At 48.5% G+C, this 25,772-nt stretch overlaps 7 protein-coding genes across 7 annotated transcripts; 2 read left to right on the plus strand and 5 right to left on the minus strand.

Moving 5' to 3' along the window:
* Positions 1–1,957: 1,957 nt before the first annotated feature.
* Positions 1,958–8,069, plus strand: F5Y00DRAFT_172509 (uncharacterized protein). Its single transcript, XM_048004883.1, has 2 exons — positions 1,958–7,867; positions 7,922–8,069. The coding sequence occupies exons 1-2, from the start codon at positions 2,077–2,079 to the stop codon at positions 7,972–7,974; spliced, it is 5,844 nt and encodes a 1,947-aa protein (XP_047861173.1). The 5' UTR covers positions 1,958–2,076; the 3' UTR covers positions 7,975–8,069.
* Positions 8,070–8,773: 704 nt separating this feature from the next.
* F5Y00DRAFT_246748 (seryl-tRNA synthetase) lies at positions 8,774–10,856 on the minus strand. Its single transcript, XM_048009209.1, has one exon. The coding sequence runs from the start codon at positions 10,774–10,776 to the stop codon at positions 9,109–9,111; it is 1,668 nt and encodes a 555-aa protein (XP_047861174.1). The 5' UTR covers positions 10,777–10,856; the 3' UTR covers positions 8,774–9,108.
* A 292-nt stretch (positions 10,857–11,148) lies between these two features.
* F5Y00DRAFT_246749 (actin-like ATPase domain-containing protein) lies at positions 11,149–13,195 on the minus strand. Its single transcript, XM_048009210.1, has 2 exons — positions 12,609–13,195; positions 11,149–12,547 (listed from the first exon to the last, which is right to left on the minus strand). The coding sequence occupies exons 1-2, from the start codon at positions 13,055–13,057 to the stop codon at positions 11,245–11,247; spliced, it is 1,752 nt and encodes a 583-aa protein (XP_047861175.1). The 5' UTR covers positions 13,058–13,195; the 3' UTR covers positions 11,149–11,244.
* Positions 13,196–13,373: 178 nt separating this feature from the next.
* On the plus strand, positions 13,374–16,544 carry F5Y00DRAFT_246752 (uncharacterized protein). The gene is made up of 2 exons (XM_048009211.1): positions 13,374–13,609; positions 13,672–16,544. Exons 1-2 carry the CDS (start codon positions 13,596–13,598, stop codon positions 16,244–16,246), a joined length of 2,589 nt encoding a protein of 862 aa, XP_047861176.1. The 5' UTR covers positions 13,374–13,595; the 3' UTR covers positions 16,247–16,544.
* A 49-nt stretch (positions 16,545–16,593) lies between these two features.
* F5Y00DRAFT_246753 (uncharacterized protein) lies at positions 16,594–18,847 on the minus strand. The gene has a single exon (XM_048009212.1). The coding sequence runs from the start codon at positions 18,739–18,741 to the stop codon at positions 16,843–16,845; it is 1,899 nt and encodes a 632-aa protein (XP_047861177.1). The 5' UTR covers positions 18,742–18,847; the 3' UTR covers positions 16,594–16,842.
* Positions 18,848–19,282: 435 nt separating this feature from the next.
* On the minus strand, positions 19,283–21,645 carry F5Y00DRAFT_172528 (uncharacterized protein). The gene has a single exon (XM_048004884.1). It carries the CDS (start codon positions 21,113–21,115, stop codon positions 19,466–19,468), a length of 1,650 nt encoding a protein of 549 aa, XP_047861178.1. The 5' UTR covers positions 21,116–21,645; the 3' UTR covers positions 19,283–19,465.
* A 1,351-nt stretch (positions 21,646–22,996) lies between these two features.
* On the minus strand, positions 22,997–24,355 carry F5Y00DRAFT_172548 (uncharacterized protein). The gene has a single exon (XM_048004885.1). It carries the CDS (start codon positions 24,195–24,197, stop codon positions 23,232–23,234), a length of 966 nt encoding a protein of 321 aa, XP_047861179.1. The 5' UTR covers positions 24,198–24,355; the 3' UTR covers positions 22,997–23,231.
* Between the last annotated feature and the right edge of the window lie 1,417 nt (positions 24,356–25,772).

A 25,772-nucleotide genomic window follows, 5' to 3' on the forward strand; every position in this document is an offset into this window, starting at 1 on the left:
GGGAGATCACTTGCTATGGGACCTTTATAAGACTAGTGCGGCTGGAAGCTACGTAATATGCTACCTTGCTACAGGCCTAGCAGCACTGCACCTATTCAATACATAATACCGCGAGGTGAACTAGACTTCACAGTCTCCTGTATAGACTTACTATAGCAGCGCCTTCTGTTAGGTATCGACCTCTAGTCTTGAATCTATTTTGATGTTAAGATAGATTAGGGCGTTTTGGAGTCTCGGACTTGGGTGACTATGTTAACGATGATAACTTCACAGACTAACAGCAATATATTCATTTATAATGTGCTCTTATTGATTAAGTGATGATCTTCTTATTCGTTTCTCAAACTGACGGTCTTTAAAAGGCGCTAACTTAGCTATTATTTAGAAATGGCGGCATCTGATCTTTGTGTTGGTTATAAGAGTTTAGTCTTGATGGTAAAACCGCAGCTACCAATGACAAGTTGCCTTGCCGGATGAGCATGTGATAAGGAATCCCGGGCGGTTGATGATAATACGGTCGGGTCCATAGGTGGTCTGATCGAGAACGCCGGACCCATTCGAGTTCCCGACGTATGGTAAAGCTGGTTGCTTACTTGCTTGTTTATTTAGTCTAGTGTACCTATATAGAGCAGGGGGCAGGGACTCCACAGCCGACATAGGATCGTGAACAGACGGTAACACTAAATACCTAGCGCCGCCAACTTCTCTGATCTGGTATAGGTAGCGGACGATCCTTCACCACGATGTTTCGAGATGCGAAGTGACAAGTTGCACATAAAAGGTAGGTAGTTGAATTTGTAAATATGGTGTTTATTTCTCCAGGCGTTTCCTGCAAAGGTATTTACTAGGTACTCTCCCTGTCTCCATGTTGCTTCTTATTGATATGTAGGAACAGCGCTTATACATAGCCTAGAAAGTATGGATCTAAGCAAGACAAAACACGTGGGGCCAAACCAACGGGGCGAATCCCGCATTCGAAGCTCGAGCCTGGTACTTGGGGCAACAGATAGAAAAAGAGACAATTAGACATATAAACAAAAATGACATGTGCTTTAAGCTACATAGGTATTAAGACCAGTGCACGCGGTGTTGTTGAGGCGTCTGCATGATCGGAAAGGAACCGGAGAACAATAGTATGGTAGGATGCGACGATAATGGAATTAATTGAATTTAATATAGCATCGTGATGAACCATAGAGAAAAGATGTGAGGTTATCAATAACTAGTGTAAGTTAGGTACATGATAATAAGAATGTGGGTATTTTGGCTACTGCGTGCAATTAAGACATCATGGAAAATCAACATGTACATGCCTTAGGTACATACATACATATGTACATGTACGTAGTGTAGACTGGTGTAGGTATGTCATATGTATAATTATGGGTCCAAGGTCCGGTTGCCGGGGCAGCGACGTCTGACGTTGCAACTCAATTGGGATTGGGCAGGCGTCTAATTTGTTTGTCCATACACAAAGCGGCGCAAAGGCGGGACAGCCCCATTTTCACCCCATTTCAAACAACATACACATACACAGTACCAGGACCTTATCACATATTACCAGGTCCTTCTTAGATTGATCCCCATGCTCCGTTTTTTTACTTTGTCTAATCTTCAAGTCCATCCAGCCCGCTCTCAACTTATCATATCTGATTTGACTAGTAACATCAATTCTTTTACATACTTCCCGCTTCGACGGGGCAGCTCAGGCTGGCCTATATGTAATTTCAAACTTCCAAAGCATCACGCATAAATAGCATATAACTGCACAGAGTGATAAAGTGCCTGGCAAGTTTGCGACTCAGACACATCATTCCGTCAATCTGAGAGAAGCAACACCGTTCCTACGGTTAGGAATATGCCACCGGTTGAACGAGACGCACCGGTCGATCGGCCTCTAAGACATCAACATTCTTCCTCTATAGGAGGAGCTATTATACCAATGTAAGTTTTGTCTCTCTGCTTCTCTTACCTCTACCAGTTGCCTAGCAGTGTGGTATGTAATTATATCGTCGACTAACAAAGAGCTCCAGGTGGGACAGCTCCGATCCAGAGCGGGCGCCGCCCCCTCTACCAATGAACCCTCAGTCTCCTGGCGGCGTGGGCCCTTCGCGAAGTGGTACCTCGCTTGCTATTCAGTCTGCGCATGCAGCTTTAGCTGAGAAGGCGCGCGAGAACTCTCTTGTCCCCCACATCCCAAAACGGGCCAACGAGACGTCACCAGAACGTTCTCTTGTCCAAAGACAAAGTCCTCACAAACGAATGCAATCCCTCCAGCCGGGTAGCGTCAGAGATCTAAGCTTGATGATTGAGGGGTCAAGAGATCGAGACTCAGCCAATTCGACTCCTCGAGGTTCGCTTGAGAAAGATAGGCACGCAAGGCCGTCGACGCCGATTCGTGGCAGGGACCACGACAGAGACAGAGACGTAGAGTTGACCTCGGCAGAGAAGGAGAACGCCGCCCCTGGGACACCTACTCCCGTGCCGTCAATCATGCCTTCCCTTATTCGCCCCCCCGTGAGGAGGCAAACGCAGAGTATCCTTGGTGAAAATACGCCACCGCAGTCTGCAACTATGTTGGCATTACAAAACATGCCTCCAATATCATCCCGCGAGGGCGAATCACCACTGGCAACCGTCACGAACAACTCTACACCAATGATGAAGCAACAGCTTTCCACCGAATTCCTTTCGAATCAGCTTCTGAACTTAACCAACATCGCAACCGCTCTTCAGAAGGAAATGTCCCAACTTAGTCGTCGGAGTAGAGATAATGCTACCGACTTGATGAGCCTCAAAGAGGCCACGCACGCTAGAGATGAGGATATTCGAAAGAGCTTGCGTGAGTTAGTCACAAACTCGGACGGTAGCCGGTACCATCGGGATTCATATACGGGCGGTTTATATCTTGACAACAAGCCCTACAACATGTCACCTGGCTCGAAAATATCAAGACCGATATCCCTCCCAAGGATTCCGTCTCCCAATAGTTTTGCGGCGTCCATCGACAGAGAGTCTACGCTTAGTACGCCGTCGCTCGTAGGTGGAGAATCTCCTGCTACGATGGCATTGTTGGAGAAGATCATTAGAGATATGGGAACGAAAGACGGTCAGGATACGATCGTCGGCCGTCTGTCTGAACTAGCTGATCGGCTATCTGGTATGGCCTCAGCCAGCAAAGTAGAGGAGCTTATTCATCACCTCAAACTCGCCAGTGAACATCCGATGAGCCCCGGAGCCGGTAGTGGCTCAGAGAAGGGAAGGACATTGAGCTTTAGTAGTGACGACTCAGGGTCTAAAATCAGTGGCGTGGTAAACCAGAGAGTTGATAAGCTGCTCAATGGTAAAGATGGTCGACGTTCTTCGACTACGGTGCGAGTAAACGAAGCCTTGAATGACGATGTTGTGAAGCTCATCCGTTCTGTTAAAGATAGTGTTGCCCAAGGAGGAGGCCTAACGGCTGAAGTTAAAGCTCTCGTTCGGGAACTTCGGGGTGAGGTTCTTGGGATGGGTAGGGAACTCAGTCGAAAATTAGACGAATCGCATGGCAAGACTCCTAGCAAAAGCGAAACGGCAAGCCGAGCGGAGCTTGCTAGAATCGTAGAAGAAGGCCTGGAGCAGATACGGGTTTACATGGCCCAGCGTCTCAGAGACCATCGACGGGTGTCATCCGAGTCAGACAAATCGGCAATCGATTACCAGGAAATCTATAACGCCTTGAGAACTGCTCTAAGCGACACAGAGGCGACACGCAACCACGACCCCCAAATTAGCCGTGATGATGTTATGGAAGCAGTTAAGGATGCCTGGGAGAACTACAAACCTGAAATAGAAATTCAGCAAATTGGGTTGGACCGGGATGAAGTCCTCGATTGCCTCAAAGAAGGGTTGCAACAGTACACGCCACAACACGAGACACCTCCGAGTGTAACTAAAGATGAAGTATTCCAAGCAGTTGTCGAAGCGCTGAAGCACTTCGAGCCACCACAAGTAGACATTCCTGCTGGGCTTTCTCGAGATGATGTCTTCGAGGCTGTTAGAGAGTGCCTCGAAGACTTCGAATTCCCGATTGCCCCTTCGACCAATGATCTAACCCGTGAAGACGTTCTAGACGCTGTCAAGGAAGGTCTCAGCTCGAACCAGAGCACAGCCCTTGTACCTCACGGCGGGGAAAGCCCTGATATCATGGAACGCCTCCACGACATCATGCAACACATGCGGGATGAATTTAAAGCTGTGTCGGAGGAAGCGAAGCAGAACGTGGCTGCAAATGGAAGAGATACTGAACAGCTCTTGGATGCTACCAGAGATGGTCTTGATCAATTACGAACTCATATGGAAGGCTATGTCGACAAAGCCATTGGCGCTTCTAACCAGGAAGAACTTATGGCAAATCTTGAGAACGGGTTCGAACAGCTGCGCGAACACATGGAAGAATATGTTGACAAAGTTTCCGGTGTTTCTGATCATGAAAAACTTATGGCCAATATCACAAATGGCATGGAGCAGCTGCGTGCACAAATGGGGGGCAACACCGACAAGGCCCCCGATGCTCCCAGTGCTCCCGGCCATGAGGAGCTTCTATCAGCGCTTACCAGTAACTTCGAGCAACTCCGAACGCACATGGAAGGTTACGTTGATAAGGCTTCCGGTGCTTCAAATCAAGAGGAGCTCATGACCAACGTTGTTAGCAGCTTTGATATATTCCGAGAGGAGGTGGCCGAGCTTGTAGCAAAGGTGTCAGATGGTTCTAGGGACTTGATTAAACAGGAAATCGAGTCTCTTCGGGATACCGTCAACTCATCTCTCGTCCCTCATGTCCCACAAATGAGCGACAATAGGGATGTGATGGAAGCCATTCGGGATAGTATCGAAAGGATACGTGGAGAACTCCTTCGCCCTCACGCAGGAACTACTGATATCCTTGATGCTTTACACGAAGGGTTTAGCGATCTACGAATATGCATTGAGAAGATGAGCGATAAACCGGCGGATCTAACTGCCAATGACGAAATTCTTGACGCTCTTAGGTCAGGTCTAGATGGTGTTCGGACGAATATCGACTCCCTTCGCGATAATAACCAAGAAAGGGCTATCACCACTGTAGGCGCTGTTCCGAGCGACGCCCTCATTCCTGCCGACCTTGCCAAACACGACGACATAAAAAACCTCGAGGTTATGATGACACAGCTTAGGGTCAAGATGGAATCTTTGGAAGCACCCCCACCCCCACCAGCGCCGGAGGGGCTATCAAAAGATGACCTAGCAGAGCTAGAAGAGATACTTAAAAACAGCGTATCCAAAGAGGATTTGAACGAAATAGAAGAATTACTTCGAAGTATGCAAGAATCGATGACTGGATTGTCGAGTGTTAGAGACATTGGAAAAGGCTCTGCAATGGATGTCGAGAAAGAACGGGAGCCACCACTTAACCTAGACGATGCCGCTACGAAAGAGGATGCGCATGCGATCGAAACAATCCTTCGAAACACCAAGGCCCGCCTAGATGACCTAATCGATGGAGACCAAGTAGTCAAGAAAGATCAAGTCGATACGCTGGAGGCTCTCGTGCTCGAAACGAAGGATTCCTTAGCAACCATGGCTGGTCAACTAGATGCAGTTTCTAAAAAGGAGGATCTGCTTTCAATTGAAACCCTCGCAGCCCAGATAAATGCTGCGCTAGATGAGATGAAAGAGCGTGCTGAGAAGTCCCTCCAAGATCCTGAAAAGGTCACCAAGACCCACGTTGCTGCGGTTGTAGCGACTCTTCTTGAACTCAAATCGACTGTCGATGAGATGATCCAGCCCGGTATTGCAGCGCTTCCCTCGAAAAACGACATCAAGAATCTTGAAGATACTATCAAAGAGTCCAACGCAAAGGCCTTTGAGCAGCAACAAACAGAGACTGCCGGTGTTGGCGAACGAGTCGCAGAAGTCAAGACCTTTTTAGAAGAATTTCAGGGCTTGATCAAGGAGAGACTGCAGGCCGGTGGGAATGCTATTGAGTCCCTAGGTAAGATCCTTGAGGGTCTCAGCGAAACGGTACACAAGAATGCCGACGTCGGCAGTAACCTAAAGGAGATGTTCGACTTGGTGAAGTCGGAATTCGAGGAATCGAAGAACAGTATGGTAGGTGCCAAGCTAGACACCGATGAGAAGTTCAAGGAAACTACCCAAGTGCTGGGAAGCAAACTTGACGAGAAGATTGGCGAACTTGTGATGAGATATGATGAATTCCAGCTCGTTATGGAAGATCGGACAAAGGCTTCAGAATCGAGAGATGGCGAGATGAAGGCCGCTATGGTCAATACAAATACCGTCACGGAAGAACTCAAGGTACTAATTGACACCCTTGGCTCAACTGTTACCGGCTCCCTCGAAAAAATGGAAGAGGCGTCAAAAACAGTCTTTGACAAAGTCGAGACACTCTACAGCAAAACGGAAGACAACCACACCGCAGATAAGGCGGAGCACCAAATAACTCGAGATCATATCCAGCAAGCCATCAGTGCTGTCGAGGGCCTCCAAGGTCATGTAGGTGATTATCAGCCAAAGATTCTCGATTCGATCAAGGAAGTGCTCCTCACTATTGGACAACATTATGAGCATTCTAAGAGCTCCGAGACTAGCATCCTGCAAAAGATCGAAGATGCCAAACCCGAGAAATATGATGATAGCGCAGTACAGTCGAAGCTTGCTAAGTTAGACAGCGACATACATTCTATGCGAGAGAATCTGGACAACGAGATGCATATCAAATTGGATAAGCTGGTCGACCATACGCAGACTGCCGATAAAGCGTATGCCCAGCTCGATACTCTCGACAAAGTACATCAGCAGGTTGTTAAGACAGCTGCCGACATCTCGGAGTTTCTTTCGTCGCAAAAGCAGCGTATTGAAGACGAGAATGAAGAGCGTGCAAAGACACTTCAAATAACGACTATGCAGTTAGAACGGCAGAAAGCTGAGCAGGACCAGGTCGAAACCAACTTAGCATACCTACGAGACGAAGAGGCCCAGCTCCGCGAATCAATCCTCGCCCTAAGGGCCGAACAAGACTCCCTGATCCGTCAAAAGACTCGATTAACAGCGGATGTTTCTTCTCTCGAGACTGCTCTACATCTTCGCCGCGAGGAACTTCAAGTAATGGATGCCCGGGCCGAGGGTCTGGAGCGTAGGATACTTGAGGGTGTTTTAGACCATTCCCGTGCTCTACTTATGACGAAATCCGGGTTTAAAGGCCGCGAGGCTATGAGCCGCAAGCGTGTCCCCGGTGCTCGATCCAGTTTAGAGCCTAACGATGACTCCAACTCCAACCCAAAGCAGTCTAAGCCTCGCTCAGCAGTCAACATAGCAATCAATGGTGGTAGAGCAAGTCTCGTCCCGCAGAACTCGACAGGTACTGGCCGCCGAATTCTAAGCCTCAGCCAAATTACTAACAACGTCCCTGCTGGTGGCATTAAGCGTAGCCAGAGCGTTCGTACCCCGGCTGGTGCGGCGTTACGGAAGAGCAGCTGGGCGCCAGGGAAAAATGGCGCCGGTAAAGGCTACGGCGACCTGAGTGTAAATAAAGAGAATGTCGATGCAGTGCGCGAGAGTGACGAAGAAGCACGTGAGGATTCGCCTCTGTCTGAGCCGGAACCCGAAACGCCGACACCCATGGAAGACGAAACTGTAGTCATTGCTGCCGACGAGGACACTCCGGGAGAAGACGAAGACGGCGAGGATGCTACAGAAATACCACCGGAGGCTGAAGAAGAGGATATAGATGAAGTAAACGAGACAGGGAGCGAGGCCGGAAGAACCGTCATCACAGGCGCAGAAGCGGAGGATGGGTATAACAGTGAAGATCAAGAAGGGTCTCAAAGTGAGTGGACCGAAACTGCCTTAGGCCCGGACAGCGTCTCATTGGAAAGCATAGATGACGCCGATAGCCTCACGGGCGAAGGCGGTATTGTCATGTGCAATACATGATGAAGTTATCGGACTAGCGTAGCGTAGTGGTGCGTCGCGCTCAAGCTTTTTGGAAGCCTTTAGGGAAGGAGAATCTGAATTGGTCGGAGTACGACGGGGTGGGGTTTATCTGCTTCGTCATGTCTTTGGTTGTGTTATGTCTGTTCCTTGGTTCATCATATTTGTTTATGAAGACGAGATGAGAGGACCATGCTTATGGGGGATGAACGTATGCCTTTGGTAATGCTTGCTTGCCTGTCTTTGCCGTATATCGGGGGCCTCGCAGGCGGGAGTGAACGGTGTAAGGAGGAGGAAATGAGGATAGGAAAGGGAGGAGAGGGGGGAAGGGAAGGTTGGAAAATGAAGTTTCGTTTTCCCATTTCCTTAATAATACCTTTTGTCGTTTGCGTTATTGTTATTTTTAGTTTATTTTCTTTCGGAAGAGAAACTGTGTTTTAGACTACGTCTGCGAAACTTAACGCTTTTAGTGTAGTTCAGGTCAAGTACTTCTTCAATGGAAATCGAGGCATGGGACAGACGCTACTTCGTTCATATGGGGCAGCGGGGTTTGCTTGACTGACTCGTATACCATTAACAGGTACCTACCTAACCTACCTTATCTATTAGTTAGTAACTTGCTACTTGGAAGAGAAGTTGAAATTGGTCATCACGAGTAGCAATAATAGTAGTAGTAGTTGTTGTTGTGTGTCATGCGAACGAGGAGGAGCGGATGCAATGAGACTTTTATAGTGTAGCGTTATATATTATATGTATACCCATGGTAATGATGAGACATTTATAGATACATACATGAATCAATCACTCCTAACAAGTGGTTTTTGTCTTTTGTCCTACCTTGTCAATAAAAGACGTAAGTTGAGATATATCGATATGTAATGTCCACGCCACGCTCGTGTCCTGCTATTTACTCCCCGATCGCGTGTGTGTAAGGGACACTCAGTATAGATAGACACTGTAGATAAATATATAACCTAGGTAATAGTACAAAAAGCGTAACCCAGCCCGTTTACCCCTTTTAATGTTCGAATTCCCAGGACTAACTATCTTTTTACAAAGTTAAAGCTTAAGGTTATTGTTTTGCCGAAAAGACGTATCGACGACTTGGGGTCCACATAGAAAAGGAAAAGGACCTTGTTATGTAACAGCAGCTTGATGTTTCAACCCAATCTTCTCTTTTCCATCCATCCACGGCCGAAGACATTCGGGAATATCAACCGTCATCTCCGCCTCGTCCCATCCGTTCTCCAGCACCGCGGCTAGGACGCGGGGAACAGCGAGCGCAGTGCCGTTGACGGTCCAGGGATACGTATATTTGCCACCGGCACCAGCCGAGCCGCGCAGTCGCGTAGCAAGTCGGCGGGCTTGGTAATCAGTGCATATGCTGGCACTCGTCACCTCGCCCCAGCCGTCACGGTCCGGACCGCGGCGGCTCGGGAAGAAAGCCTCGATGTCGCATTTGCGGGTGGCGGATGCGCCGAGGTCGGTTGATGGCATTTCAAGCACACGGCACGATAGGCCTAGCCCCTGGAGGATTTCAGTCTGTAGGTCGAGCATCTCGTCGAAGACCTCAGCGGTGGCATTCGAATCAGGTGGCGTCCACGCGAACATCTCCACCTTGGTGAACTCGTGTACGCGGTACAAACCCTTGGTGTCGACGCCACGGGCGCCCGCTTCTGCGCGGTAGCATCGCGACACACCGATATATTTTATAGGTAGGTCAGCCTCTTCCAAGATTGTGTCGGCCTTCATGGCGGCGAGTGGGATCTCGGCGGTACCTGCGAGACAGAGTTCAGGCTTTCCGCGCTGGGCATCGGCGGCAGACTGGGCTAAATTGTAAACCTGCTGCTCGCCGTTCTGGTCGCGCGGCTGGAACCCACAGGCTGCGGCGATGTGGCTGTATACGATGCTTGGCGGGGCGACCTGGTGCCACCCAGAGCCCTGCTTGGTCACGACGGCAAGCGCATAGTTGATAAGTGCCTGTTCTAACTGAGCGCCTTCATCTATTAAATAGTACCACCCCCAACCGGACGTTGTTGCGGCGGCGGTAAAATCAAGTAGGCCTAATTCAGACCCGATGTGCACATGGGATCGCCATACACGATCCGACGAGGAGGGTGTCGGTTCCGGCTGCTCATTGATGTAGCTAAGAACGCGGGGCTCATCTCCAACGGGAGTTTTAGGGCTAGTTAGGTTAGGAATGGCGAGCGCAAGCTCTGTCATTTGCGCCTCGAGACGGGCTTCATCTTCTTCAATGGATGATAGCTTGTCCTTAATGGTTCGGGCCTCTTCGATAAGTTGCTCTTTCGACATGGCTTTAATATCCCCGTCTGTAGCCGTAGCACTCGACTCTGCCTTTCCCGATCCGGACTCAGTCTCCTCGTCCTCATGCTGTATAGTAGCAGGATTTGCGATTTGTCGACGCAAGGCATTGCCCCTCTCGCGCATGCTACGGCTATCCCTCTGTCGAGTTTGCCATTGCGCAAATAAGTCAATGATGCGGGCGGGATATGTGCTTTGGGCCTTGTAATTTCTTTCAAGACATGTCTGTTCGTATAGGGCTGGATTCTGCCGGATATGTTTGATATCAATGTTAGCCTTAGGGGCCGTGGGAGGTCGAGACAAGATGGGTATGTCGTCGGAACCGGGAGTTGTACTAGCAGAGTTGGTGCTAGATTTATATCTAAAGGTTGAGGTAGAAAACAGACGTGCCGTCGCAGAACCTCGTAGGAGGCGCTGTCTTCTCTGAGGTCCAACTAGTCGACATTGGAGGCACACAAAAGGTGTCCTCGGTGCCTTGATCATGGCTACGGAGTTGCGCAATAGTTGTTTTCTCGCATTGAGTAATATGAGTAATATCTCCCTCTGAATGTTAAATGTTGAAGTGGCAAAAATTGAAGCGTCGTTCGATTCGCGAATCTTTTTTTGGAGTAGCTTCAGCTCCCCGCATTTTGCAGGGGTAGCTCCTGCCCTCCACGTCCTGACGTCCTTTATGTACGGATTACTCCGTCGTCATATCCACGGATAAGGTACCCAGTTACATGCGTGTACCACAAAAACATGCCTTATAGTACTTAGGTACTTGGACAGGTATAAGTCTGCCTACATACATAATAAGGTCGATATCATCTACACGGAGATCCAGTTGCACTAAAACTCAGGAATAAACCTAGGTAATTAAGCTGTAGCATGTTGATAATCTTCATCAGAATTCCATGTTAAACTAATACGTGTCAGGGTATCTCCTACAACCAATATCCCGTGCTAATTTGCTTAGATAGCCCCCCATATTCCCAGAGTCCAACCACCGGCAGCCTGCGAGGCTTGGCCTCTAACCAATCCCCCGGCGCCCATGCTCTGCCTCTGTTGCGCCTTAACGTCCACTTCGTTAGGTCGACATGCACCATTAACTCCCTGTTGAAGCCAATATTCGCGCTCGACTGTGGCCAGAGCCGGCACCTTGAGCTGCGCCGCTAAGCTTGCTCCGCACCAAGCACCTAGCGAGTCTATTACCCGAAGCGTGCCTTGTACAGCCGGCTTGTAGTTTCTCTCCTTATTTATATTATCCTCCACGTGATCGACGTCAGGGGGCGCATATGCTGGATTTATAGGTGGTGCTGCCTCTGCTTCTTCCGTACCGCTACTACTTTCGGTCACAACCACCGCGGGAGTAGGACCTTCACCAGACTGTCGACTACTGTTCCGTCGTAGATTTGGATTTGCTTTGTATTGGTCATACGCCTTTCCCCTGATCGGATCCCAGCCTCTCTCTTTGGCCAAAAGTGATACTTCGTCAAAAATGCGCCCCTTAAGTCCGATAATGTTGGAACAGCCACCCGCGAAGATGATGCGCGCCATGCAAACTGCGCGGACATCCAACGGCAACTGCAATAGAGCCCGGTAAGCTAACAGAGGTACGGGAAGCTCATGGTCATCAAAGCAAGAAGGCGAAATGTTAGGTTCAAAAAACACCGCCTCGCAGGGTTCGGCTAGCTCCGCAAACGGAATTTCCACTGTCTTTGGAGGCTTAGGGGACTTGAGTTCTACTGCGACAGGTACGCGGTCATCAGCCGGCGCTGCTGTTTCGGATTCGTCCTGCTCGTGGAGCGTTGGGAGACCCTCGGTGGTATCCTGTGATACCTGATTTACGACCCCTTTACACCACAGCATGCGGGTTGCGAACTCCTCGCATTCCTCAAAGCTTACAATGTTTTCCTCCAATTTATACTCGGTACGCTCGGCGCGGGCCGTGGCTGGTCGTCCTCGAATAATATTACTTAGAAACTGGTACGTTTCCTCCACCAAGAGTTTGCCGGCTCTGATAGTCCTCCAAGTATGCACCTCTCTAAACTCATAAACAGCAGTGACGGTCGTCTCATGCCAGCCAATGTTGATCACTAGGGCTGATCGGGTACCTGCGGCCATGGTGGACATGACTGGCGACGAAAGAAGGGATATGGAAGGGATCTGAAAGCGAGTAAAGATTGTATCGAAAACTGAAGAGATTAGTGGTATGGGCAGCGTCGGTGGCAGAACTAGACTTATTCTCCTTGGGCGGGAATCAATGAGTAGAAATCTATGAGCATGCATGTTAACTGAAGCCAGCCAAATGGGAGCATTGAAGGGAATTAGCCCACTTGGTGAAAGCCTCTCTAAGCTCACGTTCGAGCTTATCCCCAACAAGACCAAGATCCTTCCCTCTCAAATCCAACTGCCACAGCTCGTGATCCGAACCCCAAGGCTTCCCGGCAGCTCTATGGCGCCAGTCATCCTGATAACCAGCTTCCCAAGCCCTAAAGTCTCCGGCACGCCTCTGCTGCTCTAGACCAAACGACGCGATCCTCTTTGGGGCCGCATCGCCCCCAAAGCCAATACGTAGTTTTCGCGAACCTAATTCGACGACTAAAACCTCATCGTCGGCGCGCAAGGTAGAGGGCGATCCGAAGGCGGAGGGAACAACGGAAGCTCGCGGAGGGGTATGAGGGGTATGAGGCGTAGGTGGGAGTGCCTGAGTTGATGTGCGGTCGCCGGCACGTATGCTGGACACAGCCCGGTGAGGGAGACTGGGGCCTGTGCTCGACGACATTGCTATTTATGTATGTTTACTCTCTATACATATTGGCAATGGAATTGGCTTCGTGGGTTTATTCGTGCGTAAGGTTTGTTTCGTTTGTGTCTTGACAAGTTGTGGGAGATGCAGCTGCAACGCCTTATCTTAGGTACCAAAGTTTATCGAAATTATCGAAATAATCGAAACGATCGCTAAGTTAATATGCATATGCACCTAGGTATTCATATAAAGGTAGAGCTAGCTAGGGGTCCATGCGTCTATGTAGCTCCATTTTTAGTATGAGCACCCTTGCATGTGCATCGTTGCCAGTGGATACCAACACCGTCAAAAGTCAATATTTAAGTTTTACCCTTATGAATGACTACATAATCCGTACTAAGGTACATGGTATGTATCGTATTGCATCGCCCAAAACGCCAAAACGATCCCACCTTTACGCAGGTTACAATCTTTCCATTTGTTAATCAATTTTACTCCTTAGTGGTTAATGGTTGAGACTGGCAATTCATGGCTAGATAGCCCGAGACATCAATTCAAACGGTAGAATTTCGCGATGGGGATTAAAGGGTCAGTACCAAAACATTATAAATACCATTCACGAGCATTGCACTGATAACAAAATAAAATAGCATATATAAAGAAATTGGCACCGGCAAGCGAATAGCGCTTACAAAGCTTGCTGTCGAGAAGCTTGAAGAGACTGGTCGCCCCTTGCGTATAGCTATAGACATCGCTATATGGCAATTCCAAGTCCAAGCAGGCCGAGGTGGTTCTAACCCCGCCGTTCGAACATTATTCTACCGGCTACTCCGTTTGCTTGGCTTATCTATACAACCCATCTTCGTTTTCGACGGGCCTAGGAAACCCGTATTCAAGCGAAACAAGCGGTCTGGTCGAGGTGATGGCGTTGCTACAGCTATGGCCAAGCGAATGATTAGACTGTTCGGGTTTCAAGTCCACGATGCTCCCGGAGAAGCAGAAGCCGAGTGCGCGCTGTTACAGCAAACTGGCATCGTCGATGCCGTACTCAGCGAGGATGTCGACACCATCATGTTCGGCTGCACGCGGACACTAAGGAATTGGTCGTCCGAAGGTACGAGAGGAAGTAAAACGCCTACTCACGTCTCCATGTACGACACCCAAGGGTTGTTAGAAAGCGGCGCCGGTCTGGATCGGGAAGGGATGGTCCTAGTTGCACTCATGAGCGGCGGTGACTACCTCCCGGAAGGAATTCCCGGCGCCGGTATCAAAGTAGCTTGCGAAGCCGCCCGAGCAGGATTCGGCAAGGCTTTGTGTAGACTGAAAAAGTCAGATACGTCTGAAATATCCAGCTGGAAAGAGTGGCTGGCCTACGAGTTACAACACAACGAGAGCGGATTTTTTAAGACGAGGCACAAAGCTTTATCCATACCCGAGGATTTTCCAAATATCGACGTTCTCAGATACTATACTCACCCGGTAGTATCCCCCGCTTCGACACTCGAAAGATTAAGACAACTACAGTGGGATCAGCCGGTTGACATTCAAGGGCTACGAGAGTTCGTTAGAGAAACCTTTGATTGGAGTTATCGAATAGGGGCTATCAAGTTCATAAGGGTTCTAGCACCGTGTTTGCTGGTGCGAAAGCTGATAACACGGAGCACTCGCGGTGATCGTGATACCGATTCCATTGAGATTCTAGAGAAACAGGAGTCGGAACTGGTAAAGTCGATCACAAGTAGACGTACCCATTTCAGTACGGATTCAACGCCAGAACTACGTATATCTTTCGTGCCAACCAAAATAGTCGGTTACGATTTTCAAGAAGAACCGGATGAGGCCATCGACTATGGACGAGATGGTCTAGCGCTCAATAGCGATGAGGAATTCGAACCTACGGCGGAAGATGGAGCGGCCGGGAAGACCAGTAAGAAACCATTTAATCCGGTCGAACCTGACCTATTCTGGTTGCCAGAAACCATAGCAAAACTCGGAATACCTCTTACAGTTGAGGACTGGGAAGAAGCCCAACGTGCCAAGTTGGCGCCTCGTCAGAAGGCTAAGGCCCCAAAGCAAAAGAGTAAACCCGCGGGTACCACTTCTAGGGCATTAGACAAGTTCGTCAAAGTTACCAAGAATGTCCCACGAGATACAGAAGCTGGTAAAAATAATACGCCGGTATCTCCTGCACCTTCTCGGATTAGAAGTCCACTTGGTGTTTCTAGGATACCTTCGCAGAGCTTAGCTCCCCCTGCTCCAACCAGTAAGACGCCTCAAAAAACGCGGCCCACGAGATCCAGTAAGCAGACCAAATCTAATTCCACGGCCAGGAATGCATCCCCAACACCAAGGCCGGATGCGAGTACCAATCCCTGGACGATTGCGAGTTCACACGTCAATTCCAGGGCTCCCAAGGCCAAGTCTACGAAAGCTTCTGAGGCCATTATTATATCCTCTAGCCCACCTACGTCGCCTAGCCCGATCCATCATTCCACAACACAGGGTCCAGATAGTCACACCACCGGAAATATCTCTACAACATCTCTTTCTTCAACTTCAAGTTTAGGTCCTCGAAAGCGGCGTCCTACCACGCCGACAAAGATAGATCAGATAAGCGACGGGACATTAAACAGTCACCGTAATGTAGGAAGAGCCCTAAGTCCGTCGCCGAAGTCGAGTGAGAAGAAACCCCATCGCAAGCTAGCCAGGACGGAATCACTGCCTGTGGCAGAAAGCCCGCGGCAGCCACCCACAGGAAGTAAGAATGGGACACGTCTATTCGAGCGAGCACGCACTATGATAGTCGAGGCCCTACCACTCTCGGACTCGGAAGGCGAAGAGGACGAATTCGATCTTCCTCCATTAAGTACCGTCGTTAGCAAACTCCCCCTCGGGAACAAACCATCTACCAAAACCAACATAACAGAAAAGCGAGTATCTCGAGTCTCAGAGTCAAAAGAGACGAAGCAGCAGCCGGAGAAAGACAAGAATAGACAGACAACTCTAAACAACACCTTCACCGCAACTAAAAGGATGACTAAAGTATACGCACCTCGTAAAAGCGAACCTGGATTTTTCACAGAAGTTGAGGTCGCGGCCGACGAGGCCGATGACCTGCTATTGAGATTTAGGGGCGGCGATCCTACACGGAACGGCACCGGTCGGGGAGCAGCGGCATGGCGTCGTAGTGATATTTCGTGCATCGACCTGACGGGTGAGGATTGATTTCTCTATCATACACACTTAACCTAGGGGAGTATTGCAGGCGTACTTTTCGAGGAAGAAGAAGTGAAATTGCATTTCAGGCTACAAGCAGCGGTTGGTCTCGGCGGCGTTTGCATTGCATACATACACGTAGCATTGAATAGAATACAAGGCAGAATGGAATATAGATGATGATAGGAAGGGTTACTTAATCCAAGATGAATAGATCATGGTCAAGATTTATATATCTAGGTACCCTACTAGGTTATAATATTTTGCTCTTCATTTTTCGTTTTTGTCTATTTAAATTGTTTGTCGGCTTCTCTATCTTCTTCTTGAGTTTAGCTCGGACGGAAGAAAGAAAATATCCAGTCATTAATACATTTCTTAACGTTACTTAGGTGCTATGTAGTTACAGGGAGAGTTAAAAATGATACATTCATCCATTTCCCCTTTACTGTTCATATTGTAAAGCTATAAACGCCTGAAAAGATAATAATGCCCCCGACTTTATTTATATTTGTAGTAACATTCACGATAACGACCTATCCGCGACGACGAGCAGTCTTCTTTCGCCTTTCTACCTATACCCAGTCACACCACATACATAATAAAAATCACCCCTCAAACCCCGCTATAGTAAACGTATCCACGAGAAACTGGCAATGCTCAGACCTCCTCTCCGTCAGCGGCACCGCCTTCTTCCGCCCCGGATCCCCCAGTCCCAGCTCCTCCTTAACACCCATAAACCATTGACCAAAGTAAGTCCACTTTAGGCTAGGGAACGCAGCAGCCCAGGCCTCCGTCAGCTTAAGCATGCGATTGCGATGAAGGACCTCCCACATTGTCAACGCCCTATCGATGTCGTCCCCTCCTTCATCCACGATGCGGGTTAGCTCCGCCGGGTCTTCCTCGAGATCGAGTCTAGCCAACACGTCGGATATTTCGTCGTCGGTAAACGACTGGTCCACGTAATATCGCTGGTGGTTTTCGAAATTGGAGAGGACTTCCCAGGGATATCTCTCGTGGTAGAGAGCGAGTCCTTTTAGTTTCTTTAGCTTGAAGAAGATATCGCGTAACTGGTCGTGGTCGACCAGCCAGTGACAACGCGGCCCAGCCTCGATTGCCGCGCCGAGGCTTAGCTCCTCAAGGGACGCGAGGCAGGCGATAGCCGTTAGTGAGGCCACCGACACGGAAATGGTATACTGCTCCCTTTTGCTGTAGTCACCTCCACCCCACGCCAAGGAGAGAGTCCTAAGATGCTCAAACCTCCCCGTATAGAACAACGGGATGATACACGCGTCAAGGTGCGCCGTTTCGTCACGCGCCTGCACGTATTCTGATACTTGTAGCTTCTTTACCGTATCGTGCCTCGCAATAAAACCCGCGATGAATTCTGCGTCTTCCCTGGATTCAGGGAGAGGCTGGACGACCAACGTCTCGAGATCCGAGAAAGTACCGCAATCAGCGAGGATATCACGAAGCTCAAAGTCAGGCTGTGGATCTATTGAGAGGTGCCTAAGAGGAGCGCTGAATAATGATGGAAGTATAGAACGAGGCGGCCCCAAGTCGCCAATCCTTAGGAGACGGAGATGAGGAAAGGATATGAGCTCGTCGTTAGAGTGTTGAGGGATGAGCTTTCCGTTAATAGATTTATTTCTCAGCAGCCAGGTTAGGGATTCGAGAGTAGGTGCACACGATCGAAGAAGTAAATCGAAGAACCGAGCCGGCGCAAGCTCGAAGTGAGTCTCCTCTCGCGCTGGTTCTCGTGGCAGAAGCTCTAAATACAGAGATATGACAAGGGAGCGTAATGGCCAAGTTGGCGGTATAGGACGTTCCTCTAAGAATGTAACGATGGTTTGTCTCTCGATAGGCAGTCGTCTGAGCCATAGGTGACGGGCCGGTGATTCCATTATGTGTTTAAAAAATGAGATTTCCATAGGATATGTGTCATGCCAAACGATAACCTCAAGGTTAGGCAGAGCAGAGCAGATAACTCTTTGAACATCGGCACGTAACAACTTGTATTGTTGGTGAGCTTGCTCTTCACGCTGTGCTGAGGTTTCCCTATTCGTAGTCTGAAACGATTCATCTCTCATGAAGCAAATTACAAAGTCTGGCTGTGAAGCCGTTAGGATCCATCGCACGCAAGCTCCGATGGTTGGACCTTGTTTATTATTATCCCTTCTAGATATATGCTCTTGGCCAAGCTTCGATAGTAACTGCCGAGCTCGGGAGTTGGCGTAGTTAAACTTGATCTTGCCAAACTGGCTCGAACGAGCCAACTGTCTGCAATCGCTATTGACTTTAGCTAAAGAGGCCAGAGTTGACTTGTCGCCAATTAATAGATTGACTATGTCAGTTAAAATATCGGACGGTAATTGAAGTAGCCTGCTTCGAGATACTAATGGTCGGCCTTCCATGACACGATCTAGCACTAGAGGCCGTGGCAGAATCTTCTCCCGGTCATAATAATCTATTGGAGGGAAGGCCTCTGTAATTGAACTGGATCTCATCGTCAACTTGGTGATGCTGTAGTGGATAATCCCAGATGTTTTATAAGTCGAAACGAAACAAACGACGAAATCTAAACAATTCACTTATACCTAAGGCACTATGTTAAATCGTTGGGTACCTTAACCACAAGGCACATTTTAGGTAGGTACTGTATAAATACCCAACCCATATGCATATAATTCCCATATGCATATAATTAGGTAAGCCAGAATCCTTCCGACTCCAAGAGATGAATTCTGTGGCTGGAAATGATCATCATCATCATCATCATATTGTAATATTTCTTAATTTATTTTCATATTCCACGTGGGGAGGTATATAGATAATGTAGATAAATAAGCAAATAGATATAGGCATCGGTGGGTATCCTGCAGTGAATTTCCATAATAAAAAGACTCGACCATATATGACCCCAGTACAAACAATGCAACCCCGAGAAACTTGGGCTAGCCCTTGGGTATTAGCAACGCGTTAGGATAATTGGAGACACCATGTACGTCCGCTAAAACCAACCTACATCCTCAAAGAATAATCCGTGGTATAGGCTCCGCTTAGCTACAAATCCTTTATCCTGGCTCGAACGGGGTAGCTGGTTGTTTTTATCTTATTTCAGTTTGTTTCGTGTCGTCTCTGCTTGCGTTATTTCGTATTATTCATGTCGTCTTATTTCTCGTCCCCCTGATGGTGTATATGTGTACCTTGACACGCCGAGTCCGAGTTATTTCAGTCCCCAACAGCCCACGGTAGATCTCTCTCCATCACTCGTACGCACGTTAGATAACTCGTCATGCCACTTGGGGCTATGGGTACGTTGGAGTTGCCACTGACACTAGCACTGCTTGGTGTAACAGCGCCTCTTTCTAGCTCTAGCTCTAACCCGCTGCCCATGAGTGGGCGTACGATCTCACGGGCGGCACTCTTAAGTTCATCAATACGCTTCTCGAACCGCCGAAGGTTGTCGCGTGAGTATAACTCGGGAGTCAACTTGAGAAAGCGTTTGCACTCGTCGTGGCCTAGATAGCCGGCACCTGTTGTAGCGCCTAGAGTACGATAAGTACGGCCCAAACTTGCGAGATTCGGCGCCATCGGTGCCGAAGCAATCACGGCTGTAGCGCGGGACGACGGCCCTCCATCACGGGAAGAATGTCCTCGAGTACTTGGGGGAGCCAGCGGAGCCGGCGACGTGTTATCTGCGAGCCACTGACGAAAGAAGGACACCGCAAGCCAGTCGAGATACGACGTACCAGGCGTGATGCGCTCGCCGCGAGAATTGGTAAGATTGAGGCGAAAGAGGCGACCCTCGATCCTCGATACTGTCTCTTCCAGCTCGTCGACTTTATCTTCGATAATATCGAGAACGATATCCGGAAATGACTGCCTAATACTCCGTTCCCCAGCTGGCCATTGTCCGACGACGTGTATCAAGGCTTCTTGGAAGATAACCTTACTTCGGCTCAAGTACCCCAGGCGTAAATAGCTGACAGGGTACTTAGCGATCTGTTTCCATAACCTGCTTTGGAATTGTAGCAAGTGATGATCAACTCGTGGTCCTACAACAGCTAACGCGTCGTACTGATCCGCCAACGTAAGGAGCGATTTACACTGTACGTATGCGTCGGCGATATTTATGCCGTCTAGCAGTGGGGGATAATTATAGAAAATGCGGAAGAGATTATCGTAATCCCGAAGTAGGTCGGCGTCGGCCTGCGAGAGAGACACATCTTGCTCTACCTTTGTCGGCACTAAGGACAGATTTGCAACCGAACGAAAGAACGAATTCGTGGAATGCGTGTGCGAATGGCTCGTTTTGCGCGTGGTAGGAGTATTCGAGGTTGCGCTACCGCCTCCAAAAAGGGAGCTTGACTGCGCGGAGCCGGCAGTATTAAGGGTATTAGCCTCCTTTTGCACCAACATCGGTATATCATCTCCATCACTCCCGGGGTCCAATTCATATCGCCATCGTTTTCGTGGCGCGGGCGAATTTACACGTGATCGCGCGACCTCATTTCCACTACTACTAGCGCTATCTTCCCCAATCCTCGTGAGCTCTCTTGATGAAGCATCTGCTGGCGGCATGAAACTTGCTTTAGACCATTCCTGGCTGGTGCTCGCTTCGAAGAATCCTGAACATCTTGTCAAGGTATCTTTATGCAGGAGATACCTGTTCTCTTTCCCGCCGGCTTTTATAAAGATCTCGACATCGCCCGAATGGCTAAATACAGGGAATTCGTTTTGTGGGATATAGGAGCTTCCGCCCGTGTGCGAGCGGTTATACCGCTTACTCCGAGAAGATGCATGCGGGCGGGAGGCGCTACGTGCCGAGACAACGGAAGAGGGGCCGCGGAGGGTGAGAGGCTCGGATTGTGAGATCATGAAGACTGAAGATTGCACGGTTTAGGAACGAAGGTAGCGGGGATCTCGAATTGGTGGCCTCTCAGACTTGAGAATTGAGGGCTACACTCCTGCCTAGTCATAGATGGGAATAGACTAGAATGTGTGAATCCTGTTTCCGCAGTTTGATAGGTAGCTTAATAGATATTCGTGCTTGCGATTAGATGGGAAAGGCGCAGCCGCTGTAGCTTATTATAAAATAGGTCGTCGAACGTTAGAGGCCAGCTATCTTTGATTGGTGTATAAAAAAAAAAGATCCCCAAAAAAAACAAAGATTCCCTCCCTTGTAGCTCAATCAGATGCCGAAAGAAAAGTCTAGGCGGTGGTATTGAGAAAGGAATCAACTAATAATTCTATTGTTGCGAATTGTCCACAGCTTGAGGGAGCTAGATGGGGTTGAAAGCACGGGACAGCATGCGCGGGTCCACTATCCTAGGAACATCACGAGCAGCAGATTGCCAAGTTCGGGTTGATGATTTGACTGATGGCTGTTGATTGATAGGTGCCGTAGGTGGTAAAGGGCCCTGTGCGGCTATGCAAGGATGCGCAAAGTACGTGCTTCTCACGATTTCGCCACAGCGGTCTGGAGAATAAATAGGCGGCCTCTATCAACAGACCATGAGCGAAACGTTTCTAGAAAAGAAGAAGAAATTGGTAGAGGTCGCGTCGCAGGCTGATATACTTAGATAGACTCGATCGTATGTATATAAGCTTGTTCAGACGTCGCGCTGCCTTCTGCCGCGTCCTTGTTTATTGTATCACCTTGTCGAGGTTTGCTTTGCACGACACGGGCATGAAATCCCATTGCCTCAACACCAATGCGTGAGCCCAGAATGTGGTTTGAATCGGGAGTTAGATGCACCGCTCTTGGTTACCATCTGCCCTGATGGGTGAAGAATGGACCCGGATGCAGCCATCAGTGGCCTATCGATAGGAGATTTAGTTAGCTTTGGCCACTTAGAGCCAGTCGTTTGTTCGTCACCTCGACGACCTCGAAACCATGGGATCTTAATTCCTTGAAAGCGGAGGGGGGAGCTGGTCAGCTAGCCTAAGCCTGACCAGCCTAAGCTTGCTTGGATGAAATACGCCTTGCCATATTTAGTAAATTCGATAAAAGCATATCGCATCCATGAATACATTTCAGTAGTATAAAATGATCCGAAATAATGGTCTTCGTCGTCACAAGGATATATTTACTCGTAGAAAAAACAAAAAAAGAGGATAAAATAAAAAGGAAGAATTAAAGTTTAAGTAAGGGAGACGATACTTTCGGAAATTGATAAGTCGAAGCAGTTCCTTCCACTGCTTTACGCAGGTAGGTACCTACGTATATCGCATGCGATTACTTTATCAGCATGTATGCGAAAATAGAGCAATCACAAGTACCCACCCTGCTATCTTACGCAAACGCTAATCGGAATCATTATGGATTCTCTTGATTACGCCATACTGATGGCCCGTAAATTAACATCTAAGGTACTAACTTAGGTACATACAGTATTTGCTCATGGCCGATGACGGACCAAGTCTTCGATAAAAACTTTTTGTTCTTCATAATTCAATACGAAACGCATCAACGTCCTATTAAGCTGAATGTTGTAAATTCAGTACACGCCTATGCAAACTAAATACTTATAGAAAATCACAGGTTCTAACATATATCATGGTCATTTATTATTATTGGCCTGAATCCTAGAGATCCCACATACAAATGTAACCCTGTTGCCCAAATTTCCCTTCCGCGATTTGCTCAGGCAGCATTTCAAGAGCATACACTGGTATAACTACAACAACCGACCCATATCAAGAGTTATATCACAAGAACATCGTTTTCTTTTGAAGTAATCGAGTCATGAAGAAATCTATTGTACAAACTATGCATACAAGAGCTGTTAGATGAATACTCTACGCCCCGTCAATTTTTGGCCCAAATCTCAGTTGACTCGAATTCGTGTAGCGGAAGCCGTTAAACCCGTTAATAAAAATATTAATTCGAACGCACCTAGTCCATACCTGTCGATCCCAAGTTACCTCTCGCCAAGCTGCGCCGGCATTGTCCTACAACAAAAGCAATCAGTGACCTTCTCCTTTTAGCAGTTTAGCTCATGTCCATTTCAACATCAGCAGGGGCTATAGCGACTTGTGGGAATGTCGCAATCTCGACTGGTTTGGGCGATTCTGTAGCAACCATGACTTTGGGTCCTTCAAAAGTTGGCGGCGACGTCTTCAGATTGATGAACGCTTGGTTTAAGTTTTTGCTGACGAGCTGACCCTGTCGCAGAGTTTCGGAGAATAGGAAGAAACCTTCCGCTGCCTCGACAAAATATGACTGAAGCCCTTTGCTTTCTAGCTGAATTTGGACGTTCGTGACGGGGAAATGGTTTTCGATATATCTCGCCCACCCGCGAGCGGCAGCTTGAATGTGCTCACTCCCGCTAAGACGGCTCCACCCAATCCCGAGATGGAGTGTAAAATTGTCGATGATAGGCTGGCTGCTAGTATCGGCTGATAGACTAGGTGTGGCCGTAGCAGCATCGACGTCGCGAACTGGGCTAGAGCGGCTAATCTGCGGCTCAGCACCGGGAATCGCGATGGCGTTCATGTCTAAACGTTGCGATTTGCTGCTTCTGAGAGATGGCCGTGTCTGTTGGTTGAGGGCACGAGCTTCTTCGTTCTTACGGATGTTATCCGAATTCGCTTTTTCTTCGACCCAGGTACCGGATTGATTACCTGCTTCAGCCACGTACGACGAAGGCGACTTGATGAGCGTCATACCTTCGCCGAATATCCAGCCATCCTCTGGCTCTTTGACGGGCTCGATGGTCTCAAGCTTAGCCTCTTCAACATCGAGATTGACGCCAGCTTCGTCTCTGGATCGCTTACGGCCTGCTGTTGAAGGGGCTGCGATCGAAGGCTGAGCCCAAGGTGAAGGAGCAGCGAACGTCTTAGCCCGGCTGAAAGGAGAGGTGTGATGCGAGAAGGAAGACATGCCGAACGCGCCTTGATGAGCAGCACTTGGTGACATGGTAAGGACTGGGGAGGAAGTACGTCCGAAAGAAGCCATTTTGGACTCTGTTAGCACTAGATGTTAGGTAAGATACGCAAAAGAAACAAGTTAGATTTCTGATTTCAGCTTGACAGTTTAAATGTGATGATCGTGTCGCGTGTCAAAAGGAGCGCAAGCTGATTTGCAGAGGACCAAGACGGTTGTATCAAAGAGGAAAGGAGGGCTCTGAGACGATATACGACTCGATAATGCGTGGTTTGATAATTATTTGACGGCTTAGAGGGATCGGTATGTAGGTGACCGTCGGTACGGCAGGGTGGAAGGCTAGGACGAAGTAGGCAGATGGGTGGAAGTATCTCGATGTATGAGGGATGCTACGAGATGAGAAGCAGGATGAGGATGTCTATGTGTGTAATATAGTAGTGAGAGGTGTTAAGAGATGAGGATGATATGTAGAAAATAAGGACAGAAAAGAGGGATGAGGATGGCTGGGTGGTGGAAGACTCTTGTAAGAAATAAGGAAGAGAGAGAAAAGGAACCTCAGGTACATGTAGGGAAATGGTATGTAGTAATAGTAGCAGCTTGCATGCGCATGGATGGGATGAGATGGGGGAGAAACAGGTTACAAGGATTGCCTGTGTTATTAGTGCACACTGGAAAGTTAAGACGGAAATCGGGTTACACGGTACTGTACAGAGTAATAGGTAGCGTAGCAATGTAGGCAGGTAGGCAGGTAGGCAGGTGGACGAGAAAACGGAGAGATGTAGGTATGTAGGTAAGGTAGGCTCCATAAGAGAACCTTAGTGTGAGGGTGTGGCCGCGGAAGCGTAAGAAAGAAGGTACGGAACAGAAGAAGGGCAAAACGGCAAGGATTGGATTATCCTATTGGCTATCGGATGGAAAAGTACCTATAGCAGAGAAAAACGCAGCATAAATACATCCATAGATAAGTGTGGATCCCGATTGGTGAGATCCATGCAGCCGTTGCTGCAGGTCAGTGCTTAGGGTGATGTACTATGTAGACGTCAATTTTTTAAAGGGTGCTCAGACCACTGTGATGTCGAGACCATAGTGTAAGTGAAGGATCAGACTGTCGGGGATGCAAGAGCAATTCGGTAAGGCAATGGCTAACCTAGGGGTCTTCTAAAAGAGCTTATCTTGTCTGTGATTGGTCAAAGGTTGCTACGGTTTGATGCTGGTACCAAGTCTTAGCTTCTTGGCATCTGGGGCCGAAAAGTTCCCACAGCAACCTACTTTTCATTGGTTTAAAACAATTCCCCATCAGCCCCATTCTATGAGGTACCTAGTCTCGGTTAAGGGACAGAATTCTCCCACCGGTTATGTCCGTAGACCCCACATTAGAACAATGATGTTGATCGCGATTTGCTGCAGCACATCTCGTTGAATGCCAAGCCCGCCATCCTAAGTGATGTCGTACGTTAGGTAACAAAGGAATCCGGGAAAAACTAATCAACCGACACTAATCCAAGGAACAGAAAGATCGCTGTGTAGAACGATTGAGGAAAAAAAAAAAAAAAAAAAAAGAAGAAGAAGAAGAAGAATCGACCGGGGATGCGGGTCTACTGTCCGTTTGTTTCTCCTCTTCTTTGCAGATTAGAAAGCATCATTGAC

This window comes from Daldinia vernicosa (assembly GCF_022497035.1).
Source record: "Daldinia vernicosa strain CBS 139.73 unplaced genomic scaffold F5Y00scaffold_59, whole genome shotgun sequence".
NCBI lineage: Eukaryota > Fungi > Ascomycota > Sordariomycetes > Xylariales > Hypoxylaceae > Daldinia > Daldinia vernicosa.